The sequence below is a fragment of the Ixodes scapularis genome, unplaced genomic scaffold (assembly GCF_016920785.2).
Source record: "Ixodes scapularis isolate PalLabHiFi unplaced genomic scaffold, ASM1692078v2 PGA_scaffold2__306_contigs__length_199485367, whole genome shotgun sequence".
Classification (NCBI taxonomy): Eukaryota; Metazoa; Arthropoda; class Arachnida; order Ixodida; family Ixodidae; genus Ixodes; species Ixodes scapularis.
Genome location: NW_024609857.1, coordinates 34,275,022 through 34,285,769, shown reverse-complemented (window position 1 = coordinate 34,285,769; position 10,748 = coordinate 34,275,022). Strand labels below are relative to the sequence as shown.

The 10,748-nt window shown below is 50.7% G+C and overlaps 2 protein-coding genes across 2 annotated transcripts; one reads left to right on the top strand and one right to left on the bottom strand.

Moving 5' to 3' along the window:
* Window positions 1–220: 220 nt before the first annotated feature.
* Window positions 221–9,185, top strand: LOC8053622 (nucleoporin Nup43). The gene is made up of 7 exons (XM_029989973.3): window positions 221–470; window positions 579–701; window positions 1,065–1,139; window positions 2,918–3,068; window positions 6,516–6,651; window positions 7,537–7,766; window positions 9,014–9,185. The coding sequence occupies exons 1-7, from the start codon at window positions 348–350 to the stop codon at window positions 9,154–9,156; spliced, it is 981 nt and encodes a 326-aa protein (XP_029845833.2). The 5' UTR covers window positions 221–347; the 3' UTR covers window positions 9,157–9,185.
* On the bottom strand, window positions 9,167–10,623 carry LOC8053602 (probable splicing factor, arginine/serine-rich 7). The gene has a single exon (XM_029989971.4). It carries the CDS (start codon window positions 10,621–10,623, stop codon window positions 9,199–9,201), a length of 1,425 nt encoding a protein of 474 aa, XP_029845831.1. The 3' UTR covers window positions 9,167–9,198.
* Between the last annotated feature and the right edge of the window lie 125 nt (window positions 10,624–10,748).

Below are 10,748 nucleotides of genomic sequence, written 5' to 3'. Positions count from 1 at the left end.
TTGACCAGAGGAAAAGTGGCGACTCCCTGACTCCCTCGCCCGGGGGAGGAAACGTTGCAAAGAGGTAAAAGGGAAAAAAAAAAAAAAAGGAAGAACAATTTTTTTATTTAATAATTTAAGGCTAGGTGGCGCAAGCTACCGCCCAATATAAAGGCAACAGTCAATATTTATTTATTTATCCATCCATCCAAACTTCACGAACACTGAACTGACAGACTGACACGAGCCAATCCAATCCAATTATGTTGAGTTGTTTTGAATGGGATGCTTCTCGAGCACGCTACCGATAGTTGTACGAGCTGCTGGATGATTGCTTTACTGTGTAATTTGCTATAACCGTCTTCATCATGGTCGGTATTAACGTCAAGTTTGTTGGCAAGAAGGTGAACCGTGTCCGCTTCAAACCGGATGGTCAAAATCTTGCGAGCAGTGCACACTGCCTGCTTGTTTCTGGAAGCTGGGACGACCAGGTACAGTACCTTAGCTCTTGTCTCTTTTTCTTTCTGTAACTTCATTTAGAGGAAAGATGCATGAAGTGGTACGCTAATTACGATATATTTTTTTTTTCTTTAACGCAGCCAAACTCGTTGTGCCTGTGGTCCTGTCCAACCGGTTTCCCGGCTTATGACGAACCAAACGCTAACCAGGCGATCAACTGCCTACACAAGTTCGACATCTCGTCCGACATCGACGACCTCTGCGTGGGCTTCTTTTTTTTTTTTTTTTTCCTGCCATTTTTAATTAATAGGTTCTGCCAGTGTTGCGTGGATGGACAGGAGAAAGCGCAATTCCATTAGGGGATAGGATTAATTACTGCGCGGAGGCACTACTTATATTACAGGGACAGCGACATCGGTATTTCACAACATTGTGGCTCTTAGCGAGGAGCAACGTTTTCGCTGTTGCTGGAACCGTAACGTTGGCTGGAAGAAAAATTATCTAAGATCCTTGAGCAAAGTTCCGCTTTTCAAGATGGAGCTTGCTCCTTCTGTTCTCACACTGTGGAACATTGAACTCCATCACCAGTGAACTCTCAGCTCCTGCCTACATTATCTTCCCATCAGTTTGCAGGCGCAGACTTTGTAGCGGTGGCACTGGCCTCGGGAGATGTGCGTCTCTTCAGGTGTGGAAGCAAAGAGGTGAGCAGCTTATACGGTGAGGTGGGACTGTTGTCTTAGCGCTGTACGTGATTACCATTGCACGGTCGGGGTGTAAGGGCATCAGGCTCAGTGGGCACACTTGATTCATAACCTAGCATTCAGCTGCCTCTAGCCTGTTCTTTAAACTCTGGCTTTCTGCTCCTTCTCTGCACTGGCTCAGTCACTGCATGCTATTCGCAACTCCAGCCCGCCGCTCGCCCTCTCGCTGACGAACAAAGAACCAGAGGAGCGGGGACAGCAGCGGCGCAGAAACGGTGGCCGGGACTGTCGGCCTTGGTGCGTGAAGCCGTTTTAACGAAAAAAGTGAGCGCGTTAAAACAGGAATTCTGGTGTTACGCCTTGCAAAAGCATTGCACGAAGGACCATGATGTCTAATTTCATTAGGGAATTTTTGTATATCACATACGCTGTGGATTTCTGGTCTTGATTATGGCTGCCAGCTCAATCTGTGCTCAACGTGACAGCAAACGCTCCTACTAATAATGTAGAGCCCTATAGAGTACGGTCCATGAAAATTCTATTCTTTGCCATAAGTAGTAGAAAACTCGTCGAGCAACGGTAGGTAGAGCAATACACGTCGGGAATGGGTTCGCATTTTAAGGCCGTTACAAGGAACATGACCATTTTCCAAGCACTTTCAAAAGACAAAATACCCGTACTTGGTTTTAGGTAATTACAAAGCAAATAAAGAAATGCTCGAAACATTTTAAGTCCATCTCTGTTAGCTAGCTGTTTGAGACGTGAGCTTAGAACAGGCAGTAGAACGGGCAGTTTTGGCGAAAGCGGCCTCAACGTCGCAAAATAACACGGCACAAAAAATGTATGGTATATTAAAACATTTATTTTTGACAAAATAATAAATAAAACCCCTAAACACGCCGATTATGTGAATAGGCAGTTTTAGCATAGCGTTACTTCAGGCTACCGGGAGCACGGTAGTGCTCCTGGCGCACGCTGAAAATTGTGCTTCAAAGGCTCAGCGCGAGCTTCGGGTTGTAATGCTACGCCGCTGGTAGCGTGCAGTAACAAACTTCCTATCAATAACCATAGAGCAGTTTTATCATGTGTTGTAATACTCTAAGACCAAGACGGTGAGCAGATATTTTTGAGCCTGTAACACAAAGACATCAATGCTGTGAACGCTGCTCTTCCAAAGCTTGATGGCCACCTTGCGCGGCTCAACTTTAGAGCACTAATGGCCAGGCAGAGCGCAAGCATGATATCTTCCATCACCCTAAAAAATATTCTGCCACAAGCAGTGACGCGGCCAGCGCCTAAAACGCGCTCGTCTACAACAAAGCTTCGCAAGTTTATGTGCTGGTGCTGGTATTTAAAAGTACAACTTTTAAATACCAGCATGCTCGTTTTCCTAACGCGCATCAACATCTCCGTCGCCTGTAATATCCTGCCCTTACCGCTTCGCATTTATAGGCAAATAAATCATATTAACGCGCTGACAAAGCGTCAGTGAGCAGGCGCACGGGAAATCCTGAAGAATCTATCCCCGTCTCTTCCGCCATCTTGGGACTACCGCCCTGCCACCTATAGGGTGCTGGAGTTGCAAATACAGCTGGCAAGTTGGTCAAGACACATCTCTCCTTACATGAGAATGAATGTGCAAAAAAAGGGTGAGGAGGATTGATCACATGTGGGACTAACAAAGCTCCACGCCCCAGCAGTCGGTGTTTTCTCCACGGGGTAAACAACATCTCGCATGTGTGTTCGTTGTTTGTTGAAGCGTCTCTTTTTCTCTCCAGCTCCAAGAGCAACAGTGCTGGAAGCAGCTCCACCCTGGCTACCCGTGCACTGCCGTAGCCAGCCGCGGGCCCACCAAGCTGGCGAGTGTTGGCGAGGACGGCCGACTGTGCCAGCTGGAGCAAGGCCGCCACGAGGCTGTTCGTTGCCTTGGCAAGTGACATCTCCTGGTCATGTTTTCTGTTTGGTGCACCAGTAGAGTTGCACTTTGGAAACTGTCTTTTTGATGTGGGTGTTGTATTTGTTTGCTTTAACCTCGTGCGAAGAACAAGCAGCATTTCTGGGCATGGAAATGACTCAAACAGTTCTTTGTCAGTACCTCTGCAATGTCGCCATCTATGAACGCTTGCTGTTAAATGAAATCTGAAAATTAATTTCACTATCTCTTTAAAGGAATACGGATGGGGAATGTTATGGCATATGACTACTTCAGAAACGTCAGTGTCTTGATCGAAAATACAAGAAGACTTACTTTGAAACTAACTCAATGTTGGCCAAATGACAGTATATGCTACTACAGGCTTGCTGAAACGTTATATCCCATGTCTCGAAGACAGGCGATTTAACACGTCTAGAAACATCTACCGGTGCACTCGTGCAACCGAAGGTGGTGTAAACGTGCACATGGAGGCAGCCAGCATTGAGTCAGTACAATTAGCTGTGTGCTTAACTGGAAATGAATGCAGTTTGCCTTTTTCTTTTCTTCTGTTGGGTCAAAAAGGTTGCTAGCCTTCTGCTAATTTACAGCGGCATATTGTGTTGCTTTATCAAAGAGAACTGTGGCCCTGAGTTGCCATTTCAGCCATTTAAGAATTAATATTTTCAGAAGCTTGATCTCGTTCGCTAATCGAAAGGCGATCGCTTGAGTAGCAATTGTCTTTGGCATCTACTGCATTGTCGCTCAGCCCTGAAATGCACTGCAACCAGCGGGGACTTTGCAAAAGCAACTGATACCCCAAGACACGCCTGACTTTTCACTCTGCTTGTGCTACGCTTGCTGGAGCGTTTGGAACAAAAATGTTCAAAACTCAATTACCATATTTTTGGGTCTATAAGTTGAAAAATTTGTAGAAGTATTGACATCTATTTTCTTGAAAAAAGTTAGAACACAAGTTGCACTTGTAACACAGAAAGTGTCATATGGCTGGCACCTAACCATATCCGGTGAGGTGCCAGCAGCGTAAATCGACAGGCCGACTGCCAACCAAGTACTGATGCCGCGCTCATCATCTCACTGAGTGGACACGAGTGCCAGCCGAACCTGTTCCTAGAGTGCCTCCTTGTGACTCCCGGAGGGGGTAAAACGTCATGTGTTCGGACATAGAGCGGCGCTCTGCTCTGTGAAACAAGCGTGCTCTGGGGCTCCCCAGAGAACGAGTGCAAAAAAAAGCGACAAAAAGGCAGAGAAAAAAAAAAGAAGCAGATTTCTTTGCTGCGACGGGCTCTGAGAAAGTCACATTCACACTGCAACCACAGAAAGTGGCACCCAGAATTGTAAGACATCTACGGAGTGTGTTACCTTACATGACACTGGGCTGCTTCGCGTCATTCAGTTGCCACATGTGTACACAGTTTCTCCACACCAAGACATCACATTCGGTGTTACCACTGCCTTTGCCACACTAGTATGGCAAAGGGGTGACTTTTTATTGTATGGTTGTCGCTGGGAAATTGTTTTGGTAAGCAGCTGGCATATGTCTATCGCGATCGTGATATGTGCACTAGCAGGAGCCAGTTTCAATATTCTCACCAACACATAGAACAAGGAATATAACTCCCTGTTGTTATATTACATCACATGTAGTCTTGCAATTAGAAAAACAACACATGTAGGTTAAAACTTTTTAGAAAAAAAAAATTGATTTATACATTAAAAATATGGTATTGTGCTAGTCATGTCTCGTTAATATGGACACCCCGCATTACGGACTAAATTTTCGGCGACTGATTTTTCGCCATGCAAGTTTGCCCGGATTATGGACAGCCATTTCGGGATGAATTGGCCAAATACCGGCAGTTTTGTCTTGTTATTATGGATGCCAGCACCACAGCTTAAAAAAGAAAAAAAAGGTCCAAAAATTTTTTCGAGATATCGGTAAACCTGAGGTCACAGTGTGCACCTGGACATTCATTGCGGGTCTTGCCATTAGAGTTGCACACCAAAGAATGTTTTTGTGTTGTCTTTTACGTAAATGGGTCATTACCGCCTGCAGTCCATTGTTGTTTGAGAACGCGTATGACTTGCAACCAGGAACGAAGAAGAATGAACCTTTAAAGAGCAACTCCGCTCAATTCCGAAAAATTTAGGCTTACATGTGATTCCATTTCATAAAGCACTACTAAACAGCTCTACGTCTGTGGAATATTTGTGCAATGGTAATTTAAACATCAGCTGATACCGAAACCGAAACTTCGGTTGCATCAAGCAACATTGGTCCCGAGTCGTCAAAGTCATGGCCACGTCACGTCGAAACACGTGGTCTTGTGACGTTTGGGGGGGGGGGGGGGGGCGGCGGACAGGACACGCGATGCGGACAGGTCGCTTCGCATGGCGTGGACGGTGATGACCCGGGGGAGAGGGGGAAGGGGAGAAGACGAAAGAGGAGAAGGAAATCGGAGAAACAGACCGATAAGCGTGCAGGGCAGCGCAAACTAGCGCATCCGCGTTATGTTGGTCACGTAGACGCCGTTTAGCCAACACCGGGAGGAGAAACTCACGTCATCGTTCAATTTCGCCCTGAGAAGTAAAAACAAACAAAACGAGAGAATGACGTAGTCATGCCTCTGACTGAGTGGCTCAACGTTGGCCGCTCCAACTCCGTGGCATTGACTGCGCTGACGATTGCGCCTCGCGCCGCACGTTAGAGTTGGCAGATTTCGGCGACTTGGCTCGCTTGAAGGTTTGCTGGCCAGTTTATTAAATATATAAACGGAATTAGATTGTAATATTTGACATGGAGTCTTCCTATATGATACTGAACAGGGCTACACAGTTTTCTAAATATCAAAAATGAAGCGGAGTTGCTCTTTAAGCAGCTAGGTCACCTCACTGTAGACCTTGTCACTGTTTGGGGAACAGGAGAGAATAAGCTCTGGACTCGCAAAGCTAACTTCTATACTCCGTTTCAGCAGACTCGGCAAACGGCAAAGGCTACGGGGGACAAAGCGACATCTGGGTCACCCAAAAGAGGGTCCGGATACGAAAGGAGTTCCTCCTTTCCCTCTTCTCCAACTGGTTGGGTTGAAAAAGAGGGGAAGGAGGAACTCCCCTCTACAGTCGTTGATGTCTGTGTTTTGATCCCGATTTGTTACTATGGACGACTTTTCTGAGGAACAGAGGCGTCCACATTAACGAGACACGACTGTACCATGTCACTCGCCATTATTGTTCGATTATTTCATATTTCAGGCTTTAGCTCCAAGTGTGTTGCATGCATTTCCATTTTTACTTGATTGCTTTTTACAGCTTACGGTGGTTTTAGGGGCGTACAATCCACATCTGTGCCGTTCCATAGTGTTTCTGCGCATCACTTCGACGTAGGTACTGCTGCATTGTGAAGCAAAGCTGTGATTTGGGGCGGCGCGCCACTCACATTGCAGAGAGGGCGGACAGCGGCGCTCCAACGTGCCTGCGGTTTGTGCGGCACAACCACGTGGCGGTGGGGAACCTGGCAGGTCACGTGCACCTCTGGGACCTGAACTCTCCCGACCGGCGTCCGACGCAGGACCTCTTTTGGTGGGTCGCTCGGGGGTTCGTTGGCGGGGACAAACACGCCCGTGGGAAGCGAAGAGCTGGAATGTACTATAAATAACCTTAATTTTGCAAGCTTAGCGTTCGCATTACATTTAGTGGGTGCACATTTTGGTAACGTTATGTGGAAACGATAATAATGAAATTGGAGAAAACCCGTTCGTGGGTCGCGTGTAATTTGTTGCTACTTCGGGACCACTTTCGATGCATCGGCAGTATAGGGCATTAAACCGATAACATTTATACTCCATTTGACCTTACGACAGACCACGGTGGAAGCCACGAGCCATACCAGCCAAGCCGGCACTGTGATCGTATTGCAGCACGACTACGGGCCCCTGTGGCATTCCCGAGGGTTGCGCGGTATTAGAATGGCTAAAGTGGCTTGGGGTATCCTCTGCGGTTCATCGAAAGGGGAAACGGAGTATAAAACAGATGACATGCGCCTTTCTTTCTCAAATGTTATCACTGGTGTGTATTCCCGCGGCGTCGCTCATCACGTGTCCACGACGCCACGAGTGCAACACCAAGATGCACGCATCCACCACTTTGCTGCGTGCGCGTCTACTCGTCGGGCTTCGGCGTATTTGCCACTTCGTGCAGGTCGGGGATTCGCCGCCGCCGCCGACATAACGAGCGGGTCTCGTCTAGACGCAGCCGATGCTACATGTGTGAGCATGTGGCCCTGAACAGTGCTTGCACTGCATGAGCGTGCGTGCTTGGCAGGGACGCTAAAATCCCGGAGCTTGCGCTTGTGGCATTGGCTGCATCTGGACTTCAGCTGAAATGAAGTATTATATGTGGTGTCGGCTAAACGCCTCGGTCAAAGGGTGCATTCCGTGCGCTGCAACGCATGTCGTCTGCGTGCAGGGCCGGCGAACAAGTGACCTGCATGGGCCAGCATCCTTCCCAGGGCCACCTGCTGGCGAGCGGGGCATCGAGCGGCCGCCTTTGCCTGTGGGACCTGCGTCAGGGGCGCGTGCCCACGGCCACGCTGGCCGCCCCGGCACAGGGTGCTCTGGCCGACATGATCTTTGAGCCGGAAGGTGCGCTGCTCTTCTGTGCCAGCAACGGGTCCCTGTTGCGCTGGGGGAATCCTGGTAAGTGGGGGGGGAGAGGCGAGCGACACGGTTACAGAGGGACCCTGGAAAAGTTTGTAAACTTGAGCCAACTAGTAATCGTAATGAACTCTCACATCCATAAAGCACAGAACAGCAGGGTTTGTGTTGCATTGAGCTAATCCTGGCGAGTTGCCAGGCAATCGGCGACAAAGGAATCTTGAAACAATTCAGTCTTGGACCGACTAGTGCTCGGAATGAATTCTTCACATTAATAAAGCGATGGTCCAAACTTCAGTTGTGGCCGGGATACCCTACCTTTTTCAAACTGAAGCATAAATGAAAGTAAAATTCGTGTGTATGCCATTAAGATGGCTATAGTCGGTTACAAGTCAAGAAGGTAGGAGAAGCTCCTCCCACAAGTGTGATGCACCCGTTTCAAATCTCTCCGCAGTCGAAAGAAGAGTTCACTGGAAACGCTCCTTGTTCCGCTTCAATAGATTCCCACTTGTCTCCAATCCCACTTTTTAAGAAAGCGACCTTTGTATTCATTGTAGAGGGAACCGAGCCCCTGAAAGCAGCCTTTGTATCCATCGGGGGGGAAGCTAATCCCCGAAAGTCGCATTTGTTTCCGTCGATGGGGGAGAACTCTAATCTCCCTCTCGTGGCTTCCGCAATGCTAAGTCAAAGTCGAAAGATAAAGCAATTATGTACAGAAAGGCAAGACCCTCCTCGCGCGTTGGCCGCGACGTCACGGAAACGGTGGGACGCTATTAAATGCGGAGGTGGCGGAGGGATACCTGATTCCCTTTGAGGGGCATTTGCCGCTACCTTCTTGACCTGTAACTGACTATAGTGACCAGAAGGGAGGTTATTTATCACTCATAGATACTCCATAGCCAAAACATACTAAACTACAATGGGGCCCTAGAACTAAAAATATTAAGATGAAAGGAAAGGGAAAAAAAAAAAAAAAGCCTGCACTCATTATTGTCCCTGATAGAATCACGATGATGTCTGCAATTATGTAATCTCAGTAAGGAAATAAGAATTATCTAGTAGTACTTTATTGTCAGATTCTCAAGCCCCTTTGATAATGCAATATTTTTTTCAGCATGTCAATGTCCTGAAGTCGCATTTTCAAATCGTAATGGTCGCCAATTGCGTTCGCTGTGCACCAAAATGGTGGCGGCTTCAGGGCGGTAGGGGAAGGACGAAGCATAGCTTATTTCGGGGCTCTAGGGTGGCACTGGATGTTGCACTCAGAGCAGCCTTTGTCTTTCTCTTAGGGCTTCCTCGCGGCGGAGTAGAGCTGGAGTCCCTGGTGCGTCCCCAGGGGCGGCCCCTCAACAGCCTCGACCTGCGGGGCCCCCTGGTGGCGACCGGGTCCGACTCGGAGGCCATCTTTCTGCTCACTCTCGGACGGGAATAAAGGAAATAAAGAGGGCCTTGACACTCAGATTTATTGTGTCGCTCAATCACTGGCCAGGTCCATGTCCCCCGAGCCGGGGCTGCTGCTGTTGTCCAGGGCCGCCGGGTCGTAGCCCTTCTCCTCCTCGTCGTAGTCGCGGGCCACCGTCGCCTTGCCCTCCTTGCGACTCTTGGACCGCCGCGGGCTGCGCGACTTGCGCCTCTTCTTAGAGCTGCGCCGCGGCGGCGGCGTCACCGAGCCGCGCTTGGAACTCTTCCGCGACGACGGTGACCGGGACTTCTTGCGGCGACGCGAGGTCTCTGGGAACTCGTCCCGGCGGCTCTTGAGCCGCGACTTCTTGGGCGGGGTTCGCGAGCGGGAGTAGCGTCGCCTGTGGCTGCTCGAAGACCGCCTGCGCCGTCTGGGCCCCGGAGAGCTGGGCCTGCTCCGCGACCGACGGTGGGATCGGCGGTGCCGGCTGCCCGACCGACTGGGTCGGTGGCGGCTCGATGAGCGACTCCGCCGGCGACTGCTGCGCGACCGACTGCTGCGGGAGCGGCTTCGGCGCGGCTTGACGGGGCTCTTGGAGCGGCGCTTGGCCAGCATCGGGGTGGCGGCGCTGATGCCAGGCATCAGGGGCGAGCCAACCGCCTGGGCCCGGGCCATCTCCGGCTCGATGGCGGCAGTGATGAGGGACTGCGCCTCGCGGACGCGCCGCATGGCCTCCTCAATTTCCTTGTGGGCCGCCTCGGAGCTCTTGGCCTGCGGCTTGACGATCGAGTTGTTCGAGTGGTTGATCTTGAGAGAGCGACCCGCGAACTCGATGCCGTTGAACTGGAGCGCCCGGCCCACGCTGCTCTGTTCGGTGAACTCGACGAAGGCGAAGCGCGTCGGCTGGCTCTCGCCGCCGGCCATGCGCACATATTTCACCTCGCCCATCTGGCTGAAGAACTTGAGCAGCTGTTCTGTGGTGGCCGACGAGTCTAGGTTCCCGACGTACACCGTTCGTCGGATCTCTTCCACTTTAGTGGGGTCCATCGTGGCCGGGAGCGGCGGGTACGGCGGGAGCCCCAGCGCGGCCAGCTGGGGGTCTTGGGTGGTGATCACCTGGACGCCCCCTGCTCCCATAGCCACCTGGTTGACGAGTCCGGGCGACAGGGCGGCGATGGTCGGCTCTTCGGGCACGGCCGACACGGGAGTCGTGAGCGCCAGCGCGCGGCTCTCGTCCGGCAGTTTGCCGTCCGTCACGGGCACCACGATGAGGGCTCTATCCACGAAGACCGTGTTGGTCAGGTGCTGGGCCACCCCGACGCTCCAGGGTTCCTCGTAGCGGATGTAGCACACCTTGGCCACGGGCTGCAGGAGGAACTCGTCCGACGGATACATCTTGATTTCCAAGATCTTGCCCAGGAACCCAAAGAGCGTGGACATCTGCTCCAGCGTGGCAGTCGGCGCCACGTTCGTCACTTGTGCTACGCACGTCTCCATGATGTAGCTGATATAGCTTCCAGAGGACTCCGGGGGTCCCCTGAACTGTAGTTAGGCGTCTTTCTCGGACGTTTTCATGCACGCTCCAGCGTCCGGCGTTCCCTTGCGTTGTTTGGTGCATACGC

Bases quoted from the DNA above. Each gene is read 5' to 3' on its own strand.
- LOC8053622 (XM_029989973.3), top strand. From the start codon at position 348: ATGGTCGGTATTAACGTCAAGTTTGTTGGCAAGAAGGTGAACCGTGTC. The intron at 1,140-2,917 runs GTGAGCAGCTTA...TTTTCTCTCCAG, and splicing joins TCAGGTGTGGAAGCAAAGAG to CTCCAAGAGCAACAGTGCTG. The intron at 7,767-9,013 runs GTAAGTGGGGGG...TCTTTCTCTTAG, and splicing joins GTTGCGCTGGGGGAATCCTG to GGCTTCCTCGCGGCGGAGTA.
- LOC8053602 (XM_029989971.4), bottom strand. From the start codon at position 10,623: ATGGAGACGTGCGTAGCACAAGTGACGAACGTGGCGCCGACTGCCACG.